The sequence below is a fragment of the Octopus sinensis genome, linkage group LG21 (assembly GCF_006345805.1).
Source record: "Octopus sinensis linkage group LG21, ASM634580v1, whole genome shotgun sequence".
Classification (NCBI taxonomy): domain Eukaryota; kingdom Metazoa; phylum Mollusca; class Cephalopoda; order Octopoda; family Octopodidae; genus Octopus; species Octopus sinensis.
This window is the reverse complement of record NC_043017.1, coordinates 7,969,288-7,994,619: the sequence shown is the minus strand read 5'-3', so window position 1 is coordinate 7,994,619 and position 25,332 is coordinate 7,969,288. Positions and strand designations below refer to the sequence as shown.

General features: G+C 33.6%; 1 protein-coding gene across 3 annotated transcripts in view; it reads right to left on the bottom strand.

Annotated features, from left to right (window-relative positions):
- The window catches only part of LOC115222967 (protein SCAI), a 291,294-nt gene that overhangs the window by 58,299 nt on the left and 207,663 nt on the right, over positions 1-25,332 (bottom strand). For 2 of the 3 annotated variants that reach the window (XM_036511837.1, XM_029793386.2), the window contains exon 4: positions 23,748-23,846. In XM_036511837.1, coding sequence (XP_036367730.1) covers positions 23,748-23,846 — 99 coding nt within the window. Of the gene's footprint in view, positions 1-3,132; positions 3,169-23,747; positions 23,847-25,332 lie in introns of all 3 variants that reach the window. The other variant, XM_029793385.2, reaches the window with a different exon arrangement.

The following is a 25,332-nucleotide window of genomic DNA, read 5'->3' as shown; positions in this document are numbered from 1 at the left end:
TAGTTGAGTGCTTGAGTAGCACCTTGTAGCTTCATTGGAGCCTCAAATATGAAATGCAGTTTATTAGGGAAAAGAATTACATTTATGTATATACAAAAAAAAAAGCATTATCAATGAGAAAGCCAACATGTATGTAATGTTTTTTTCTATATATATATATATGAGGGGGGTACCCAAAAGTAATCGGAAACATTCTCTGTAGGACAAGCCTGTTGTAGTTCAGGCATATGTTGACCACCAATGTCAAGTGTAGTCCTACTACCACATGGTCCATCTTTGCTTTGCAGTGCTCCTCCCCTGTTCATCGATTTTTTTTTTCTGAAAAAACACGCACATAGATAAAGGGCTTCTACTTATTTTTTTCCCAAATAAATTGCACTTCATATTCAAGGCTCCAATGAAACTATAAAATGTTACTCACATACTCAACTGTGAATCTACTGCATCTTAAAGCAGAAACCGCTGTAAGCTAATGAAGCTCATAAAATAATCGTTTTGTCATCTTTTTCTTATTATCACTCTGTACTTGACTAATGCTTCATTTTGAACCATATCTACACTGAGTTCTACACTAGGTCATTAGTCTCAGAATGAATGAATGAATGTATGCATGCATGCAACTGTGGCTATATGGTCAAGAAGCTTTCTTCCCAACTATGCAGTTTTGGGTCAGTTCCATTGCACAGCCTCAGGCAAGTGTCAGGCTGACCTAAGCCTTGAAAATTGATTTGGTAGCCAGATGTTCATCCTGTTTTCAACCCTTTTAGTTAATTCTTATGATATGCAATAATCATGATGTTGATGATGATGATGATGATGATGATGATGATGATGATGATGATGATGATAATGGCCATAAGGCCCCATACATACAATACAAAATGCACCATACAAAAGGATTGCAAAACCAAGGGATATACATATGTATAATAAATTGTAGGGTGGGGAAATAACACAATATGTTACGTAAAGTTAAAAATTTGATGCACAAAACAAATACAAAGGTAAGAAGTTAACACCTAAATAGTGTAATGGCATCCTATGGCTAATTACCTCCCATTCTGATCACTTTCAAAATTACACTTGAGCATGTTTATCTAGAGTTGAACTGAAGAGCCCCACATCCACAAGGCTGTAATCTTTCAACTGTTGATAGACCACTCACTTTGTCTTCAATAACTATTTATTAGACTGTAATCATCTCCATTTCCTCATCAATCAAAATAGTTTTTAATTGGTTTTCTTTTACACACAGTGTCAAAATCAAGTAATATGGGTGCTTAAAAGTAAGGCTTCATGAGAGAGTGGGTACTCCTTGAACATCCATCTTTTTGCTTGCCCCTTCTCATGGATCACATATTTGTTCATTCCCTTTTTCTTGCTGCCTCCAACAGCTTCCCACCCTTTTTTTTTTTTTGCATCTACCTCCCCATCATTCCAAGATGATATTACTGCTGCACTCAGCCTCTGGTCAGTCCTGTGCTGGAGAGGACGCCTTGGCTTCTCAGTTGTCAGCCTTCATATATGTAGCACTGAGGATGAGGCAATTTCATTCCATTCCAACTGGTTATATTCAGAGCTATGACTCGAAACAATGGTAACAATAGTCATGTTCTTCACCTCAAAGCCTACTGTTATTGGTGTTACATGAAATGCTCTCATTTTTGCTCCTTTTGTATTCCAGACAGAAGACACTCAGCAGCTTTTACTATCACACATGTAGCAACTGAACCTTCTGCCCTGCACCAACAATCTGATTTACCTTTGCTCCACTCACTAAGAGGGATACAGTTCTGGGATGGCTTTCTGATTTATTGGGCTCATTAGTTGCAATCATTCCAATGCTTATCATATATACATACTATTGTACAAAAGTCACAAGAAAACCATGGTTCAATGCCACTGCCAATATCCCTGGCCCCTCATATTTTGGATCCCCATATTCTGAGATCCATGCACTATACAAGTCACTCCTTTTGATTCAAAACATTTGCAAAAGATAGAATATTGTTATTGTTGTTATCAACACTGCTTACTTCTTACCTACTCAATGTTACAAACACTATTTTTCTTGTGTCTTCTATTGAACAACTGCAAGTGTTTAGATCGAAGTTCTATGTCCTTTGAGATTTTCATAATTGCTTTTTAAATGCTTTTTTTAAATATTTTTTCAATTAAAAATAATTTGAGGATATGCTTGCTGATATTATTAAGGTTGTTGCTACCACCACTGTGGTGAGAACCTCTTGCTCTTTAACTTGAGGTGCATCTTGCATTGTATGTAAATACTGTAAAAGGCTATTTGCCAAAATTATAAAAAAAGTTAAAAACATCAAAGACAAAACCCTCCTCCATACCAAACAACTTGAAAGCACTTGGCTAGCAAAAGTGGAACAAAAAAATCCTTTTTCATAAGGTAATCTGGTCAAAAGTTACACCTTTGTGGAGCTCCAACACAGATGTCTGCTCCCCTCAACAGTGATAATAAGAGTAATGATAATAATAATAATAATAATAATAATAACAATAACAATATTTCTTGCACTGAACTGAAAAACCAGATCGGAACATGCATGTACTATTTCTTGGAATCAGCTTTGGTCAGCAGACCAACAACAAAAAGGATGATAATAAAGGCAACTTGAAAATCAGAATAATCAAGACTAAAAACTGATCAAAGATTAAAGGTCAAGCAGAAATAAAGAAAATATTGAGTTGCAGCAAAAAAAAAAAAAAAATCAATTGATAATATTTTTTGATAAAGTTTTCTTTTGGGAAAATGGGATGGGAGAGAGAGACTGACGGCAGGATTAATATTTTATTGAAATTCTTTTTTTGTTGAAAAACAATACAACAGGTTAAAAACAGTTAGAAAGATGGTTTTATTACTTAGCTAATACTGACTGATGAACTTATTTGTTTCTAAATCATGCAGCAGCAGTAGCAGTAACAACAGCAGCAGCAATAGTAGTTGTAGTAATAATAATAATAATAATAATAATAATAATAATAATAATAATAATAGTTGAAGGAGGCGCTATACAGATAAGGAGGAGGGTAGCAAGCATCTACACCCACATAGAAAGAGATGTATTACGAGACCATTCTTTGTAGAATGCAGAAGGAACTTACCGGTTTTGTGCACACAGGTTTTCTTTCCATTTTATTCTGTTAGTAGAGAGAATTGGAGTCACAAATCAGATGTCAGTAGTTGGTGCCTACTGAGAAGTCTAAGAGTCTAAGTATAGCTTCAACAAGGTAAAGAAGGAATTAATAGCTCATGGTAAAACATGATAGAGGAACCAAGTCATTTTAGAACTGTTAAGACAGTAGAAGTTAAGACTTCCTATTGAAATAGAAGCCAAGACAGTACTGTTACAAGTTGCTCAGACAAGACAATCAGTGAGAGCAATTTGAACAAGAGTACGATATTTCAAATAAAAGAAGAGAAAATAAATAAAAAGAAGAAAAGAATGAGACAATCATGTAATCCCTTGCAATGTAAACAGTCTTTAAAAAGAAAAAAAGGATTTGGAAATTCTTATATTCCAGGTAAGTGCAGTGGATATAGAGGTGCAGAAGTTGTCACAACAATATACAAGTAGAACAAATCAAAGCATTTTAACAGATTGACTTCTCACAGGATAAGAGATGGAAAATTATGACAACCACATAGCTTACATGCAGGTTTCATGATCTAATTTAATGCTGAGCAGAGAGAAAAAGAAAGTTTCTTTTGTTTGTTTGTTAAAATTTAATTAAAACAGAAGTTTTAAAGTCTCATATAAAATTATACATTTGAAAGAATGTAATCTGAAACTACATGAAAGAAGAGATTAGTTATGATTATTAAAAATAAGCTCTGTTGAAATATGCAAGTAATAGGTTTCTAGGCAATAACATAATTGATGTGTAGCAATTGTTGTGGTAAGCAAAATGGTTGTTACTGACTGTTACCATTATTTATATTACAACCACTGGCTCTGGCTTCAATGCAAGGCATAAAACTGTATGGTTGTCTCAGTTTGTCCAAGCTGACAACAGTCTCCATTTTTTCTTTATGGTTGAAAAATAAAGTAAGTGGTAGGAAAGGCATATCCAGTTGTAAAACCAGCAATCCTACGCATACTTGTATGGGACATTAAATGAGAGAAAGAGAGAGAAGAGGGCAGACAGGCAATGAACAAGTGACTGGATTTCCTAGCTTAATTCCTAGCATTATGAGGCCATAGCCACCTCACCTCTTCAGTAACAAAAAAAAAAGTTTGTTGGTTTCATCTCAATGCTATATCTCATAGTTCAAATACATTCATGGATATAGACATTGCTCCTTATTTTTATAATTGTTGTGTCTGAGGAAAGATATATTGTGTGTAGACCCAGAGGCTCAAGTAGGAAGAGGAGCATAAGGAAACTTTCATTAATAGAAGTGGGAGACAGGTTGGAGCAATAAGTTATATGCAAAAGACAGGCTAACTAGTTTAAAGGATTTTATTCATGAGTGTAGAGAATTGTGTCATCTGAACATGAATAAATGGTGTCAGAGGTGATAAATGTTGAGGAGACAACAGTTCCTTAGATGATGGAGACAGAACCAATATAGTACAGATAATGAAGATTTTTTTTTTTAAACAAGTTATTAGTTTTTTGTGTAATCAACAGAAAGAAGATTTTTCAAAGGTTTTTCTCATACATTTTGTGCAACAGCTTTAGTTTATTCTCTCTAGAGAAGAGTTTGGAATGTCAAATTCAATTACTGTGAGAAGTAGAAAGTCTAATGTCTTGGCTCTTGCTTTCCAACACAGTAATTGGATTTAGCTCGCCTTCCATAAACTCTCCCTTTGATTTATCACTGCTGACACACACTCCGATCAATTTTATTTGGTTCTGGACTTCACCCTATTCTCTCTATAGCTACAGATTATTTCTGTAAAGATGACCAATGGATCTGGCTTAGTTGTCCACAATATTATCGTCCCTTGTGATAATAGCAGTATGGTAGTTTTCAACTGACCTTATGCATACATGGGATTTACTTCATTGCTTGTGATGTTGCCTCTGTACAATAAAGGAAAAATCTACATGATCACCTGACTTGCTAAAAGTAGCTGCTAAATTTCCTCCAAATCACAACCTACTATTTTAAAAATTAATAAAAGATGTGATGGTCACAATTGGAACATCTTTAAAGTTGACCTGGAAATAAACAACAAGCGTGATAGTTGGAGAAGTTAAGAAAGTATTTTACAGAGAGATAAAGAATATTGCAACATAATTCCAAGATTCTAAATAGCTACCTACAAAAACACAGATACTGTAAAACTTCATAGAAGTCAATAACTACCCACAAAAATGCAGATATTGGAACACTTCAGGACAGAAAGCAATTCTGAGGTAGATCATTTGACAGTAGCTGCTAGGATGTCACCTGATCTTTGCAGCTTAGGCAATCTCATAACCCTAATTACTTCAATCTCCCTAACAACAATACCATGCTCACTTTGCAGTTGAGAGATTGCTGTTAAGAAAATCAGTATATTATATGAATTCAAATATTCAAAATAACTAAATTAACCAACCAATATTGGATATTAAGGAGAGATGAAAACACAAGGTTATGCCTACATCTAAGAAACTTGTTCACAAACACATGTTCCCAGGATTCAATGTCACTACATGGCATGTTAAGAAAGTATTTCTTACTATTGTAGACTCAGGTTGATAAATGCTTCATGAGCAGGATTCTATAGGTGGAAATAATCCAGAACCCTTCTGTGTGTGTGTGTGTGGGGGGGGGGGGGTGTTTTAAATGGTGCATCATGTTTTGTCACTTTGCATCAAAATGCAAGTTAGCAATTCAATAAAAAGAGATTGATAAAATAAGCACCACAGTAACCAGAAGATAGAAATATTTTATCGATTAAAACTCTTGAAGTTGGTTTCCCTGCATGGACACAGTCCACTGGATGAAACCAGTAAAATATATAGAGAGAAAAATAAAAATACAAAGCCATTATAAAAAATATACAGTAATATTTTTATAAGATAGTACAATATTTTTATAACACAGTTCAATATTTTCATAGCACAACATCTCAATATTTCATTTATTGTATTCCCTAAAATGTCCATCTCTGCTATCAAGAACTTTTAAGAGACTTTATTTCTCTATAACAGTGTGTTAATGAAAGCCACATAGCTACTTTATCATTTCAGAAAGAAAATTTTTCAGTTATAATGAAAATGCTTCTCTCTCATTCGTTCTTCCTATAGCATATAATGGTTAGGTGATATTGTAAGCAATAATACTAAAGAATTCCATCATTAGACCAACTGAATGTTGAAACTGTTACTTTGCATGAGATAGCCTACTTATGGTTGGTAGAGGGTGTCTTCTTAAAATAAGAACCAGAAGGAATGTGGGGGGGGGGCAGAGATACAAATGTAGTTTCAGATACACAGTTCTTCTAAAGTGACATAAAATTCAAGTCCAACTGAATAGAATTTTTCAAGATTCTCTCTTTCTCTCTGTTAGTTCCCTTCTCTTTATCCCAGTCTACTCTAGCTCTTCTCCCCTATCTCATTCCTGTCCTTTCTCTTGGCATCTCCCCCCACTCTCATTCTGTTTATTCCAAACTCCTTTCCATTACCATTCAGATATATTCAGTTTGTCTTTGTCAAGGACATCAATTACATAGGTCAGTCATCATCAACAGCAGCTTACACTTGTTTTAAACACAATTACAGATGCATCACCATTTTGTGAATTACAGAATTCATGTAGCATTGTTCCATCATTGTGTCTTTCAAAGTCAACAATGTCTGGGGTCGCTGTGGGTCATATGAGTTTCCAATTTTCCTTAAAATGCAAGCAATATGAAGAATATTTTGGGGGGAATTTTGGCCAAAGTCTCATTCCTATTAAAAACCTTAGAGACACCAGTATCAATTGATTAAATCAACCCCATCACTTGAATGTTATATTTTATTGATCTTGAAATGTAAAAGGTAATGTTGATCCCAGTAGGATTTGAACTTAGTATGTAAAGGACAAAATGTTACAAGATGCACTATCAATTCTGCCAATCCACCACATTAGCAAATCAATGTTAATAACTGAGAATTAAAATCAGATTGAGGATTTGCCTTCCAAGGAACTTGTCTCTTTTCTATAGCACTAGAAATAATACTTATTACTTATATTAGCTACAAAACAAATTTTTCTTGGGCTGAACTAAAGTTGACTGAATGAATCCCAGTATATAGCTGATACTGTATCATCTGTGGAATGTAGACAACAACAGCAAAATTTGAACTCAAAACGTATAACAAACTAAATACTGTTCTGTTTAGTCCATTCTATCTTTCTAGAAAGACAGAATGGACAGAGGTCACAGGATGCATGACAAAAAAACAATAATAAAGCTAAAGTTAAGAACAAATATGTAGTGCATGTGTTTATCTGGCAAAGAGAAAAAAACATACCATCCCAAAATATAACAGTAACTTTTTAACTATTTTATTGCAACTGGAAATAGCAAAATGATGTGTTACATTGATTTCAGAGGAAGTATGGTAGCTAACATGAATACAGTGACCATGACAAAAAGAAAATGCCTGACACTGCAGGCTCTGAACACAGTTCACTGAAGAAAACAAAAGAACAGAGAACTTTCTCTTCTCTTCCTCAGTAAAGGATCTAAACCCGAAACAGTGGACATTTTTTCCTTTCCTTGTGGCAACTACATTTATTTTAATTCCTACACTTCCTTTTGGATAATTTGTTACTGATGCAGGCCATCAGGGTTTTCTTCTGATTTTAGACTTCACATTGATTTGACCTGATAGAAGTTATACATTTACCGTGTTGGTCAATTGGTTCAGAAGAACTACTGATTACATGATGGCAAGTTGAAATCATACAACAGCTGTTTTTATGTTAGTTTTGTTTTGCATTTGGTTGAAAGCTTTGCCTACTTTGAAGTGTCAAGCTGACATCATATTCCCTCCTGTACTTCATTGTTCAGCTTTTAGTAATGGGAAGGACAGCATAAACAACATATTCCACCCTTACTTCACAGTTGAGTTGTGATCAGTGCAAAAGACAGTATAAATGTCACATTTCACTCCTTACTTCAAAGTTATCAGAGGGAAAGACACAGTTCAATAGTTAATAATGGGAAAGAAAATATAAACTGTTTCAACACACGATTTCACAAAATATAAACAGCAGATTCCACCCCTACTTCACATTTGGGCTGTTAGCGGTGCAAGGGACAGTATAAACAGCAGGTTCCACCCCTACTTCAAGTTGGTTCCACCCCTACTTCAAGTTGGTTCCACCCCTACTTCAAGCAGTGGGAAAGTTAGTATCAACAGCAGATTCCACATTCTACTTCACAGTTGAGTAGATAACAGTAGGAAAAACAGTATAAACAATTGGTCCAACTAGAAGCCACACACCCATCACTACCCACTCACAATAACATAGTAAAATAGGTGTAAAACAGTTAGGAATAAAATATTCAACAGAATAAGAATCAGACACTAACAAAGTGACAAAGCTCTTTTGTTGCAAGTTGGACAGTAACAGGGGTGGGGGTGAGTTTGTGCATGAGTTTACATACAACCTCTTGTATGGTTGCTTATGTGTGAGCTTCATGTGTTTGTATGTGTGGATGTTTTTGTATATTCATATTTGCATGTGTTTGTGTTCATATATGTACATATGTATGTATGTGTGTGTGTGTGAGTGTGTGTGTGTGTGTTCCGTCTGCACATACATTTGTAAGTTCATGTGTGTACTTTTCATTTTTTAATCTAATAAGAGAAACAAAGGAGAGAGGGGGAGAGCAGGAAGATTGGTGAGAGAGAGACAGCAATACTCAAGCACATTGAGTTCTGTGCATGAATTCTGTGTGTGTGTGTGTTTTCTTGATGACTCTCATAGAATATGTCAAGAATATATTTAAACAACAGATAATTCAAGAGAAAATGGGCTCAGATTACCAGCTTAGTGATTGGAAACAGGAACCTTGGAGTATTGGAAATTATGAACCATAAATTTATAAAGTAGTTATAATGTATTAAGGAATTATTTACATCTATGTATTGCATTCTGTAATTTTGGTGCTTTTTGGTTAATCAACAGAAATTAATAAAAGATTGAGAAAGATATACTAAATACAATACAAAATTTATTGAAATTATTTTCACTTCAAGAGAAGGAAAACAATCACCCTGGTGGTTTGAAGAAAGGCAGCATCTGTGATAAATCCTGAATAAGAAAAGATAATCTCAAGGATTTCAACAATTCTTTTGAATTGACATGCCATTAAGAAATAATGGGGGGGGGGGGCTGAGTATAAGTATGTGTGTGTGTGTATATATATATATATAAGCACAAATAGAGACTATTTGAAATGTTTTACATATCTTCCTCATTTCAATCATTGATTAGATGTATGGAATGTAAAGCTTACTCCATAAACTATGGAGTATAAATGCCTGGGGCATGTACCAATAATTGAGGGTATTAGCAAGAACTTTTCTTCAGAGTGAATTGTGTAATATATTAGTGATTACTAGTATAAATGAAGATCTATAATCATGAAACATTGACCAATAAACTGTTGAGTATAGCCATGAGAATGTGTGTGTGTGTGTATGTGTGTTTATTAACTGAAGATTACTGTATCACACTAAAACTTGGGATTTTGCCACTCCATGACACAATGAGTAATGTCACAAAGTAGTGAAACTTTGAGGTACAATTTGATACTCTAATCTTTATCTTATGATAAACAAAGACATACTGCATTCAACAAATAAGCAATTGAGTCCTCTTTTGATCCGTGATTGCTTAAATTTGTGTCTATACATATATACACATATGAATGCATGCACAGAGACACATATATATATGCATACACACATATTCTTATCACTTAATCAGAGGGCTTCCATGACAGATAGGGAGAAGAAAGTTATCTTCAGAGCATAAACCTGGTCTCAATGCTTGCAGCAAAAAGGATTCAGTTAAAGAAACTCAAGGGCCATGGGCCATATGACAATGTAAAACCAGGCAACAAATTAATGTACATGCCTTGTATGTGTGTGTGTACACTGAATAAACTGTTAAAGATAAATCTTGAAACCCTCCTAAATCAATATAATATATATCTACACACACACATGAAAATATGCTCATACACACACACACACACACACACACACACACCATATGTACTTGTCTGCACATTTACATATACAAAGAGCTTTGAACTTATCTTCATACATAAATTAAGCTTCAAAGAAATGTGCACAAAACATTATTCATGTGAACACTTGCAAACAGGCTTTCTTTATACAAAGGCCATGGAAGAAGGTAAGGTGATATGAGATATGGATAATCCAGTAGAAAGGTTGATGGGCTGCTGATGGCATATTGTTCAAACCTCGCTGTGACTATTTGTCTGTGCAAGACATATTGTAGTACTGGACTAAACTGACCTTGCTGAAAATAGACATTATTCTTGCTTCATATATGTAGAAACCTCACTCAGCTGTAGAAATAATTGCTGAAAGAACCTACATAACAGCAAAATTTGCACCACCATCCAACTAATTTTTAGCAAAGGAGAATATGGAATGCTATTAAAATATATATGTATATTTGCATATATAGGCACCACACCTTATCCTTGAATGCCTTGAACAGAGTTTCATGCTTTTATAAGCATTTGAACTGGATCACTGGTTTTCTATCTGATGTGTTTTTGCTTGTGGCCTTCCCCTATTCTTTTGGATAGCTTATAACACACATATGCATGTATATGTATACAAAGACACGAGTACATATATATGTGTAGCTAACTAAACTTACATGAAGAGAAAAACATGAAAGTTTCAGGTGAGAATGTAAATCCTTCATTAGATAACCAAATACATTACTTTTGTTATCTACAAACTCTTATAGTATCTTTTTTTTTTCTATATTCTTGTTCATTTGTGTATATTGTCATTAACATTTATAGTATGTACAATAATTTTTTCCCCATTGCAATTCTGACCCACTTGTCTCTCCACTTTTCATCACCTTTGATGTATCCAGTCCTCTAGGCATCACACTAACAACTCTTCCCAGTCTTCCCTCCCCAGAACATCAACCTTCTGGAAACTCCTCCCTGCTCATATCTTTTCTGTAGATATATATATTTGCAACAGTTTAACTAGAATAGTAAAGGCATCCATCTCACTAGTCTTAGAAGGGGCCTGCAATGGTCATAATTACTGTCCCTTCTTCCACATCCAGCAAGTAAAAAAAGCCTATCAGATAGATTGTACTAGTCATTCAAAGGTGCAGCTTTGTCATAGATTGTGTCATGCTGAGAATTACATGTATCTGAGGAATGCTCAGCCACTTATACTCTCATTCAACAAGATAGTAATTCAGTTGACTGAAGTTGTTCACTGTTGAAACTGAAAGATGGTCTTTTATCACGTACCCTTAAAAAGGACTGGAATAACTTTCACCATAGGACTGCCCTGTGGCTAAACAACAACAACATTAACATCTCCAACTTTAATTCATTTTTGTCATTACAACTAAATCCATCCTGAAGCACTACCTTCTCTAACTATGAAGACTATTTTAACAAAGGCACTGCAAATATTTGTTTCGTTTTGTTTTGCTTGTTTGTTTTTTCTCTCATTTTTCTTTGCTGTACACTATTCATTTTTAATTTCTTTTTCAAGAAGTAAACAGCATAATCATTCTACTAAAACTTTCAACTAATTTTTCATGTAATGCTTCTATTTCTCTGGCAAAGATCTATCATAAAGATTTTTTTTATCCTCCCACCCACTATTGCTAAATACAAACTTAATCCCAGGCAATATGCGGACTACTACAAGTTCTAAGTGAGATTTGTTGAGGAAGCTGGTCAAATATTTTTACATATATTCTCAAGAAGGTAAAAGTTATTACTCTTGTCTCCTCAAACATAGATTCATATGTAATGCACACAAACACAACAACAATCAACCACATTCACAACACAGAAAGTATGTAACACATGAAGTCCATAACACATCCCTCAACCACACAGTATGTAACCCTGATACACTCAAATACATACAAAGTCTAAAATACACAGAATTTATTATACATACACATACACATTTCAATTAAAAAGTCAGAAGCAATTTCTATCAGGTGTTTTTATCTCAATAGGAATAGGAAAAAGTCAAATTTAACAAAGGACAAGAAAGAGTTTAATGTATGTCTTTATCCCAGTTAGAACAGATCCTTTCACCTCCACATTACTATTAAGACTTCAGTGATTGCTACACTCTAAATTTCACACAAGTAATGTATTGTTCTCTCTACTGACAAATTATGTGTGTGTCCGCATCAAAATGAGTTAACTACACAAATAGCATCACGGTTTTTGTAGTAGTCAGTTCATACAACAACTTATTTTAATATTCAGAATCAATAACCATAAAATCCACTGTTCCAACCAACGTTTCACAGAAATATTCTCACATAAAGTATGATAATCTTTTAGTTGAAATCCATTGCATTAAATACAAGACATTGTCACTGAAATTCCAAATGTTATTTCCATCCTAATACAAGAGCTCCTCACTATTCTTAGCTTTTTTTTTATGTCTGTCTTCCTATGCTGGCTGATATAGGTTAGATAAATCTGTATTACAGTATCTTTCCAGTATTTTCTAATCTTGTGAGTGTTGGGGGATGCATTAAACTTTTTCATCGATATATCATCTGGAAACAGCTTCTGCAGCATGAAACTTGAAGTAATAGTACAGTAGTTAACCAACAAATTTATACACACATGCACACAAAGACATAATAGTGTAGTACCTGTACAAAAGTTACATGGTTTATTTATTTCTCTTTGTCTCTCCTGACTCCACATATCTATTTATCTGTCAAATCTCTCTCTCTTTATAATATTTTCTCGCCTTTACCACTCACAGGATAGACATGCTTTCTCCTACCATATTAAATGTTTTATTATATCATTTCTCTAATCCCCACTTTTCTGTTGTTGAACTTTCTTTTCCCCAGCCCTTCTCTCTTAATTGTAGCATACTCTTTATATTTCACTGTCTGCTCACTTGAGTACCTGTCTCACTTTCCAGTTGATTGCTAGCATATTTTATCATTTTATCTAAAAACAAATGTCCAAGATATTACAAATGTCATAAAGGCAGTTCAGAAGTTGAGGGTTCACTTCTGCTCTCTTCAAATTCAAATATTATTCTTTAATTATTGTTCATTATTAATTCATGTATAAATATTAAATAAATCCATAACGAATGTCTGTATTATTCTTAGAACAGTTGTTGTTTAAAAGCAGACCAGACAGGATTTAGAAAACCAATGTCAAAAGTATTGTCTAGTCCATCTTCTAAGAGTTGTTTAGGATTACATCAACCAATGTGTCCTCTACTGATTTAAGACAGTATAGTGTGATAAGCAGAGATTTAGCTGCTATATCTAGCATGCTTACATGATCACATAGAAGCTCCCTGATGTTTAGGTGATTGCATATTATTTTCTTCATCTTCAAAGTTCAACTTTGTAGATGCTGATGCATTGTTCAGTTGGTATTCTTGTTATTCATCAAGGAACTTTTATTTAACAACTACATCTGTTATTCTAACCAGCATCCCAAGAAACAAAAGCACTGTCATTTTAACGTACTTTGACACTAAACTTCAGCAAAAAGAGACTTCTATGCCACCTGGAGGTGGAGATGGATAATCAAAGAAACAAATATCAGAATAAACAATTCAACTAAGGAAAAATACAGCCAATTGATAATGATTATAATTCTTGTATAATTCTATTCGCATTTTGGATGTATTATAGGAATGCAAATCAACTTTAATTTACCAACCCTAGATGGAAGGATGAAAGACAAAGTTGACCTCAGCAAAAATACCAAAACTAAATACTGCAAGGCATTTTGTCCAATATTCTAATGATTCTACCAATCCACTATCTATAAATGGAGACAAATGCTTTAGTCTAATATTCAAGTATATTGAAATGACAACACTTTTGTTTCATAGCACAACAGGCAAGTGGTTAAATCAGTAGACTAGTAGTTAGTAGCATCAAGTTTAAACCCTGGCATAGCTCGAAAATAATCCCCTGAAGACAACTGGTGATAATACTAATCAAAACATTGCTACCATATATGATAAACGTCTATATTTACAAATTTAAATACCAAAGACAATGGAAATAGGGATATAGTTTAATATATTGACATAATCCTGAGAAGTAGTGACTCAGGAAGGCAGACTCAGCAACGAATAACATTATTTAAACAATCCTCAAAAAATGTTCAATAAAACTGGGGAAATTTATTAATACTTTTCCAAAGAATTCTCAGAAACATATTTTTTCATTACTAAGTAAAATTGTTCTAATAGCAGACTTCTGATAACAACCAGAACATAGGTGTTGTCACTACACAGTTGTTGACAGCAAGAGTTCCATAAAATGTCAGAGATTACTTTCGATACATGTCAGTAAAAATAAGATTCAGTAGACGAAGATTTAGGTATGAAACTCAATCTCTATGTCTGTCTACTGCACCTTGTCTTAATCTGCCATTCTGGCTTTCTTGGATTTTTAGCATTGAAATTGCTTTGTGGAAATCTTATTGTTATAATTATAGGATTTCATTTCTAGAGACTCTATAGAACAGTTCTCTTAAATAAACAGACAATCATTAGAACAACATCCAAATGACAGATCAACGTCCATAAAAGTGATTCATTATTCAAACATTATACAAATGGACTTCAATGGTGACAAATCTTTCACACAGCCAAAGAAATGATGCAGAGAATTCGCTTGGAATCAATAACATTAGCAAGCAGACAGCACTAGCTAGAATTCCAGCAGGCAAGAGTTCTAAAAGGGAAAAGTTCTTCTCAGGAATTTTACTCACTCTCATGCTTCAGGCTTTTATCATAATTTGATCATCTCATGGTTTTGTCATTTATCCACATATTCTAAATCAATCACAGTTAAGTTATTGGCAATAGAAAAAGAAGAAAAAAAATCTAATACACTATTTAGCAGAACATCTCCCCTTGTTTGGAGCTGGAAATAATAACTTAATGAAAGATTCAGATTTCAGTGGAATATTTCTCATCTTGTATGTAATTGCCATTGTGTGTATGTGTACGTATTTTTTATAGAGCAAATTAATTTTAGGGTTCTCTTGATTAAGGTTTCTATTTGAAGTAAATAATTTAAATAAACGTTGGATAATGAACACATACATGTGTGTATATATATATATATATATATATAAATGAAACTTTCATTATACACACACATGTATATATACAAAACTTATACACACACAACAGCTTGTAGATTTAAGGGAGATTATCTTTTTTGTAATGGATTATTGATTGAAGATACTGATTTCAAATAAAAGGTGGTGGTGGTAGTGGTGGTAGCAGTAGTAAAAGCACCAGCAGCAGCAGTGGTAGTAGTAGTAACAATAACATAACAAAAAAATCTAATAAGTAAATGCTAATATAATCTTGGAGGAAGGTCATCAGAGAAATTACAAAGCAGAGATTGCTGTAAATCTATGTTTACTGCAGATGTTCTCTGGCATAACACGAAATTTGTTTGTGTGTATGTTTGCATGTGTGCATATATGTGTGTAACAGTAACATTGATAATGCATTATTAACATATTTTCACTCTATTCATTGTTCACAGTCAGCAGATTTTTAGACAAATATCAATTTGTTCTGCTAATCATTGCTTCTTGTTATCCATAAATTCATACACACGCACAAACACATGCCACCAGCAAAACAGTTTATACACACCCAAACAGACATATCTTTTATCTTTTACTTGTTTCACTCACTGACTGCGCACATACTGGGGCACTGCCTCAAAGAATTTTTTGTCAAATGAATCAACCCAAGTATTTATCTTTTTTTTTTTAAAAATCGGTCGCTTTTGCTGAACTGCCAAATTTAAGGGACAGTAACACACCAATGCTGGTTGTCAAGTGGAGGTGGGAGATAAACATAGACACAAAGACAAACAAGCACACACACACACAACAAACGTCTCACAGTTTCCATCTATGAAATCTACTCAGAAAGTTTTGGTCGGCCTACGGCTATAATAGAAGACTTTGTGTTGACCATTTTCTCCTTCAACTGTAGATCCTTTGATGCTTAAGAGCAATGGCAATGGAGGGCACAACTGTGTGGGCAACCACAGAGTCACAAATGCTACAGATTATACCAGACTAGGTGTCTTTATGAATAAAAAAAAAATCTATAAAAGTAATATTATTTCATCATTGCAGAGGCACATGACAACCTGACCACAGCATCAACCAAACCTGAGAAGTGAGATCCTCTTTGTAGCAAAAGATAATTGCACAATAAAGCCAAATAGTAGCTTTGATAATGCACATTTCACAGTATCACTATCTTTGATGTGAAGGAGCTAGGTCCAGTGACAAAATGATCCACAATGGTTAGTAAATCCTCCCAGCTGCACAAGGCTACCAGAAATATAGTCTGTCAGAAACTGCCTTAAAGCTGACTGCTATAACTTGTTTTTCTCTAAGGGTGTAATTTCTTAGCCTTTGCCTTCTTGGTCTGACCTATAAAGCAGCAAGACAGTTGATTTGATGTGTCTTAGAGGGTAAGCTTGCACACTGTATTTCTTAGATTCACTGCTTTGTCCAATCAATGTTACAAAGCTTAAGTGTGATTGCACATAAAATATAGAACAGTTTAACTTATTTTTTACATGTATATAAAAAAAAGTGAAAGTCATATCAATTTCATTCCATTACAAATATTAAAGGTAAAGAGTAGATCTGTTCATTATTAAATACCACATATAATCTGAACTTATTGGGTTTTACATACAACACTTACAAAAAGAAAGGTACACTATCAATTTACATATTCACACTTTTGAAAAAATAAAAGAAAAAGAGTTTGAAAAAGGATTTAAGGTGATAGCTAAAAATAAATGTATTTTATATCTACATAGGTGTATATGTATGAATGAAAGTATGTGCACGCACACACACACACACACACATACACAGAATTTGTTCATAAACAAAATCATCTCATACCTAAAAGTTTTGTGCAGTTGATATTAGTCAACAGTACTAATCTCTACATACTTCTAACACAAATATGTGTTGAGCATTTTTCATTTTTACACAAAAACCACAAAAGGAAAACATGCATGTTTTGTCATAAATGCGACAAACAAGAAAAAGCATGAGTGTGTGTGTGTGTATCTATCTATCTATCTATATATATATATATATATATATATGCATATATACACACACATTTATACAAAACAAAACAATGAAGTATTTAAATTTAGAAAATTGCTTTTTTTTTCACTTTTTCACTACATTAAAATGAAAATTGATTCTCATCCTAAGAATTAATAGAGTAAATAATGTTGATTGTAAGGCAATGAGGGGGAACAGATTTCTGGAGCAATCATTGGCATAGTAGTTAAGAATTGTTCTTGTTCCATGGTGAAACATTTCTCCTCCATACAAATATTCAAGCTATCTAATCAGAGAACTTTTATATAGTCATTCAACCTATGTCAAAACATCAGATAAAAACCTTCCTCAAATCACTTCCTACTCTCTTAAGATAAAATTAAAACACATTGGGTAATGTATTGCCAAATATATGCTATCTGAAAAAATAAAAGGATGGTATGCACATGATTAGAACACTTTTAGTCCTAGATGTTTTATGATTGAATGTCCTGCCAAACACCAACCACCTTACAAAGTGGACTGAGTGCTTTTTACATGGCACCATAATTTGTACTTTATTTTATTGACTCCCCCCCCCCTTGCCCCCAAGAGATCAAAACCAAAGTTAGTTTCTGCAAGAATTGAACCTAGAATGTAGAGAGTCATAACAAATACTGTAAGGCATTTTGTTTGATGCTCTGGAAATTCTGCCAATCTGCTGCCCTCATGGGGCTAAATAATAACAGCAACAAAGAACACATTGTATAATGAAGTGCTACAAACACTAGACCTTTAGAATAAAGATAAGACATTCAGAGCTTAAACACCTTTCGAATATAAGTATCTTGGATCAGGGCTGAACTGGGACTCTACAACAAAACACAAATGCACATACATGCAAGTACACATACACACACATGTACATGTACACACACCATTTTGTCTATACAGTGTGAGTAGCAGTGACATCCATAATCAAAGCTGGCCATTTTTAGCACCGAGTTATTGATCTACATGGCAAAATATTGATTGACATCACAAAAATAGCTGACGTCTCTAATAAGAAATGCATGATGTTTCCAATGAATGTGAAGATACTTGAAGACAACAATGAATTTCCTCTGTGTTTTGCCTATGAACCACGTCTTCCATGTGTCTGTATAAAGGGGAGGTTGTGTGAGCAGGGTGGGGTGGGGGGGTGACATGCATGTGTGTGCATGTATGTGTGTGTGTGTGCTTTGGTGATGTAGAAGAACAAGGTTTTTACCTTCAGTTAACAAAGGTTTACTGGGATGATGATGATGATGACAGAACTAGTAATGATTATGGCAATGGTAATGATAATGATGTTAGTGGTGGTGGTAAAGACTATTAAGGATAGCTGTTGTGATGATGACGATAGCTTTAGTGGCTATGGTTGTAGTCATGATGGTAATGGGATGATAGGTCTAGTATTGACGATGATGAAGCTGCTGATGATGATGATGATTCTTAATGAGTACACAATGTTAATCTTTCATGAAGAAACAAGAAAAAAGAATAGCATGTAATTTTATTACACATTAAGAGTGAGGATGAGAGGGAGAAGAAATGAGATAGAAGTAGAGAGAGTAAGGGAGAAAAACAGAATTTTTTAAAGTATGTCTATACACACACACACAAAGAAAAAGAGTGTGTGTAAATATATATATATATATATATATATATATATATATATATATAGAGAGAGAGAGAGAGAGAGAGAGAGAGAGAGAGAGAGTCAGGCAGACAAACAGACAGACAGATAGATAGATAGATTTATATAGATATATAAATAGAGAGTAAGAGAGAGACAGAATTTAAAGAATGAGAGAGATGCAAGAGTTATTAGAACTCCTCAGATGAATGAGTGATGGCTCAGTATTAAAACAGTTTGTTTCCACTAATAGGTTTCAGTTTATAGAAATAACTGAGAACAATTCTATTACAACTTCCGGTGACATTCAGATTGTACAGATCTCCCCCATTCCTCGTCATAACCAGGACATTAAAAAAGAAAATGATGAGGGAAGCTTTAATCAATGCTGGTTTTACGTTTATGATCACTGAAGACTTATCAAAAGATATGAGAAAATGAAAACTAAAATCTGAGGAAATTAGTGACAGTCTGGTGGGGATCTGGCAAAAGAAAAAATAAAGAAATAAAAAAAAGTTATAAAAAAAAACTGTAAAATTTTACAAATTTTATAAAGATGTAAACTTAAAACAGTTTCTCGACCCAGATTCTTGACAACAACCACAAATAGTGGTGATCAAATTTCAAAGATTAGCTTAAACATGGAGAATAAGAAACAAGAAGCCACATCTTTACAGAAAAATCATTTAAAGAAAAAAATTTTTGTTTGTTTGTTATTCCCCCTCTCCCCACCCACAAACAAAAAAATAACCTTATCAATAGTCACAACTGAAATTAAAATAAAAATTCTATATTTTTCCAACAATGTCAAATGAGGTGCAGAAGATGTATTGATGTCATGCAGACTAGTTCAATGGATTAAATTGTAGATAAAAGATCAAACTGAAGAGAACACCATATTATATAGATTGAGAGTGACCAAATAGATGTGAGTTAGCCACAGGCAACTTTTGACAATTAGTGTACAGATTACAGAATTACTTCATTGGTGAAACTTCTTTTTCTAACACTGCAAACATATGAACAAATAGAATATATATATATAACCCATGCTAGCATGGAAAGCGGACGTTAAACGATGATGATGATGATGATGATGATGATATATATATATATATATATATAATATATATATATATATATATATATATATATATAGGTGGAGATACAGCTAAGTGATTAAGAATTTTATTTCACAATCACACAGTTCAGGGTTTAATTCTATTGTGTGACACCTTGAGTTGGCCAATATCTTGAATGTAGAATCTGGCATCCACAAACTGTTTATTGTATAAAAAAGATAAAGAAGATTCTTTAACCTTGTCAAATACAGCATTTCTAGAGCCAGTGGCATGATGAAACATACCCAATCTATGTTGTGAAATAGTTTGTGATAGGATGTGTATCCAACTACAAATATCTGTGCCAAAAAAACACAACATATCAAATAGAGTTAGCTAGTTTTCTGTTGCTGTGTGTCACTGATGAGAAAGAACAGCATCAGTGTAGAAATATTGTGGGATCCATCATAGAAAAGTAGAGTAAAATGATGATCATGATCACAATGATATGTACATGGGTGTGAGTGTGCCTGTATTTATGTTTATTGATATAAGTAGGTGTGTCAAGTTACATTCCTTTATGTTAAATGGTCAACTAATCATCCAATAAATGAAGAATACTAAAAATAAGTACAAAATCGAAATAAGTACTGGGTTCAATGTTGTCAAAACTCTTGAGAGCATTGCTCCCACATGACCACTGTCTAATCACTGAAATGTGAAAATAAAAAGTTAAAAATGATATTATGAAATGCTGATTTCCCACATTAAAGCAGAGCCTCAAAATGTAAGGCAGTTGATTAATCATCCCCAGTACATATTTGGTACTTATTTTTATTGAACCTGAAGAGATGAAAGGCAAAGTGAACTTAGACAAGATTTTAGTTTAGAAAGATGTAGCTTAACACTTTATAATTTCTGCTGCTTCACCACCCTTATATATTATTGATATACAATATTTATATACAACTGTAAGATATATATATATACATATATATATATATATATTGTTTTTGTATTTGGTTTACAAGATTCTTTATGTGAATTCGTGCATTGAAGCATACTATATTGCGTCTGGGGAGAGTCATTCTGTTTTAATACCTTATTAACACACTCACCGGTTCCATTTTCACTCATTTACTTATTTATCTTTTCTAAAATTTCCGTTGCTTCTTGCTGCCTTTTCAATAGGCATTCAATAGACTATTGAAGAGGTAGCAAGAAGCAACAAAAATTTTAGGAAAAATAAATAAGTAAATGAGTGGAAATCGAACTGGTGTGTTAATTAATAAGGCATGAAAATGGAATGACTCTCCCCAGACACAATAATATATATAAGTAGGTAGGTGGGTGAATGGGTGGGTATTGGGTAGGTATGTAGGTAGGTTAGATAGATAATAGCATCTTGATATTCTACAATATAAATTTCTTTTAACAAAAAAAAAAACATAAATCTTGTTGATGTGTAATGGATTACATTGAACTCCAGTACTTCACTTCTTATTGATGTTTGAGTGGATGAAGAGCAATGTCAGTTTATGTTAATTTTGAACTTTATAATTTAAAGTCATAAACCTGAACATTTAATGCCCTCAGCTATTGCTTCCACTCTATAGGTCTATGACACTCTTCAATATTAAAACTTCAATCATAAGAGGAAAATTATGCCCCATTACATATTACACCAATAATAATAATAATAATAATAATAATAATAACAACAACTTCTAACTAAGGCACAAGGCCAGCAATTTGTGGAGGGAGATAGGTAGCTAATTAAATCAATCATCCCTATACTTAACTTATACTTAATGAAACCTGGAGATGAAAGGCAAAGTTGACTTTGGTGGAATTTGAACTCAGAAATATAAAGGGCTCTAGCTAAATACAACAAGGCATTTTATCCAATGCTCTAACTATTCTGCCAATGCAAATGATAAATAACAATGATTCCTAATTTAGACACAAGGCTAGCAGTTTCGAGAGGAGGGAGTTAGACAGTAACTATTAACCCCACTAATTGACTTGTACTTTAGTTTATTGATTCCAAAGGGATGAGAGGCAAAGTTAACCTTGGCAGGATTTGAAGTCAGAAAGTAAAAAGCCAGAACAAATAATGACATTTTATCTGATATGCTATTGATTCACTAAATGAAATAATAATAATAATGATAATAATAATAATAATAATAATAATAATAATAATATAATAATAATAGCTACTGGTAATTTTTGGTAAAGAGGGGTTTGGTCAATTACCTCGACCTCAGTGCTCAACTAATATTTATTTTATCAACCTTGAAACATAGAGGCGGAAAAAATGTCACTAAGCATTTTGTCCAATGCAATAACAATTCTGCCAGGTCACCACCTTCATAATAATAATAATAATAATAATTAATAATAATAATCCTTTCCACTATAGGCACAAGGCCTGAAATTTGGGGAGGGTGATAGTCGATTACATCAACCCCAGTACTCAACTTATTTTATAAACCCCAAAAGGATGAAAGGTAAAGTTGACCTCAGAGGAATTTGAACTCAGAACATAAAGACAGATAAAATACCACTAAGCATTTTGCCCAGCATGCTAATAATTCTGCCAGTTTACTGCCAATAATAATAATAATAATAGTCCTTTCTAATTTTGGCACTAGGCCAGCAATTTTGGAGGAGGAGGTAAGTCAATTACATCAACTCCAGTAGTCAAATGGTATTTATTTCATCGACCCCGAAAAGATGAAAGGCAAAATTGACCTCAGTGGAATGTGTGCCCAGAACATAAGCAAGAACAAAATGCAGCTAAGTATTTTACCTGGCATGCTAATGATTCTGCCAGCTCAATTATTATTATTATTATTATTATTATTATTATTATTATAATAATAATAATAATAATATTATTATTATTAATAATAATAATAATAATATTTTTTTAAATAGGTATATTTATTGGTTGAATTCATCAATTAGCTTTGAGAAGAGAGGGAACTTCAATGTTGGAATAAAATGCAAGATAGTCATGGTTGAAAATACTTTTGATCATAAATTTGCTGGATCAAGGCTGATCAAGGACTGAACAACAACATCTAGTATGGTGATTCTATTGTCCAGTGAAAGAAGTTCAAAATATTTACATTTTCTTAACTGATATATTGACAGGTGTTGTGGATGGAGAGAGGGGAAGGGGTGATCAAGTAGGAATATATCAATTAGACAGGAATGTAGCAGAGAATTAAGTGATACTTCATCGTACTAATTCACATGTACACATAACACGTTAACACACTGAAATAAGAACGGTGAGAATCAATATTCATTGGCAGCAGATCCAAACAGCAACAGCAGCAACAACATTAACAACAACAGCAACAACATTAACAACAACAGCAACAGCAGCAGTAGCAGCAACAAAAACAAAAAAAACAAAAAATATATTAAAAATATTGTGAAACAAAAGACGGGAGAGAAACTGGTGGGGAGTGGAAAGAGAGAAAAATACTGTGACAAACAACTAAGGTTGTGCATTAAATATAGGTCAGAAAAAGATGCAGAGGTTGGGGAAATACAAGAATGTTCGGCAATGCCAAGACCAAGAGTAAGATTTATTAGAGTAAAAAAAGTAAAAAGAGAGAAAATTAAAAGATCCATTTAGCTTGTTACACTTACCTGTCCTCTTTGTTTGCCTTTGAGTAATATGCTCGCATACGGATTGCTGAGTAGAACGAAAATGATTCATTTAGGTAGTTTGTTTCACTAGTTCGTAAACTGAAAAAGAACAAAAAATGAATTAATCAAGATTGAAATTTAGATTTTAAGAGAAAAAAAAACAAAGAAAATAACAAGCAAATAAGGTTTCCGTCAATGTAACTCATCACATCCACTCCACAGGTATTTCATTGCGCACATAATAACAAATAATGTTTGACTCAGCATTATTAACCGAATAAATAAATGTTCTCAACATATGTGGTGAGTGCATGGTTGGATGATCAATGTTTTCTACATATGTGGCCAATGTCTGGCTGAATGGTCACTGTTTTCTAAATATGTAGTTAGTGCCAGGCTAAATGGTCAACTTTTTCAAAATATGTGGTCTTTGATTAGTTAGTTGAATAGTCAATGTTCTTTGGTTATGTGGTCAGTGCCTGCATGAATGGTCAATGTTTTGCACAAGTGATCACTGCATGGCTGACTGGTTAGTGTTTTCTATATATGTAGTCAATACATGGTTGAATAGTCAATGGCTGAATGGTCAATGTTCTTCCCATAGATGATCAATGAATAGCCACTACTGAGTTGAGTGGTCAATGAGTGCAGGCATGACTGTAGCAAAGATGTTTTGTCTGCAAGAATGCAGTTTCAGGTTTGATCTAATTGCATAGCCCCTTAGTTAAGTGGCTTCTACAAAAGCCTTGGATTGTCTCTTGGGTTACCACATGAGAGGAATTCGGTTAATGGAAATAGTTCCTGTTCATCAGAGGACCTGTTCCTGTCTTTGATGGTAGAATTAAAGAGTTGCCTAGTTTAACACCACACATGGTCATTGGGTGCCTTTAGCAGAGCCCTCACTGTAGCAAGCATTTGAACCAGATTTATAGGTTGAGGGTAATTTCTTCTCTATTTCCTACCATTAATGGGGGTCCAGAAAACAATCATGGATTCTCTCCTTCTTCTGCTAAGTCAATGAAGAAATATATAATTGCAGGAAATGTATGACTCAGTATTATAAACAAATAAAAATTAATCAATAAAGGTAAAACAAAATTTGGATCAAGTATCTTCTATAAAATTTCAAGCCAATCTTAACCTTATCAGTGAAACTGAGTTGACAGTTGTTATGAGAACCTAGTTAAATATACTGGACCTGTACTTTGTCACAGATGGTTCCATATCAAGTCTTTCTGAGAATTATATTTAGAGTACAAGTGCCTGTGGAATACTCACTCACATACATTGTAATGAAATGAGCAAGTAGTTTTGTTGATTGAACAACTGAAATTCTCATAATTAAAACTGATGTTTACCTATTGCTAATTACTATATCTACTATTATTATTACAGTACTCATATTAATACAGCTACTGCAATCACCAATGCTATTACAACTATCAACACTAACTGTTACAGCCAACAACATCACTATCACAGGCACCAAAACTACCTTCTATATCCACCAACACTAACTTCATAATCATCGAAATTTGAAATTATATTGCTCTATAGACATGTGACCTTATTTTTATTACCTTCT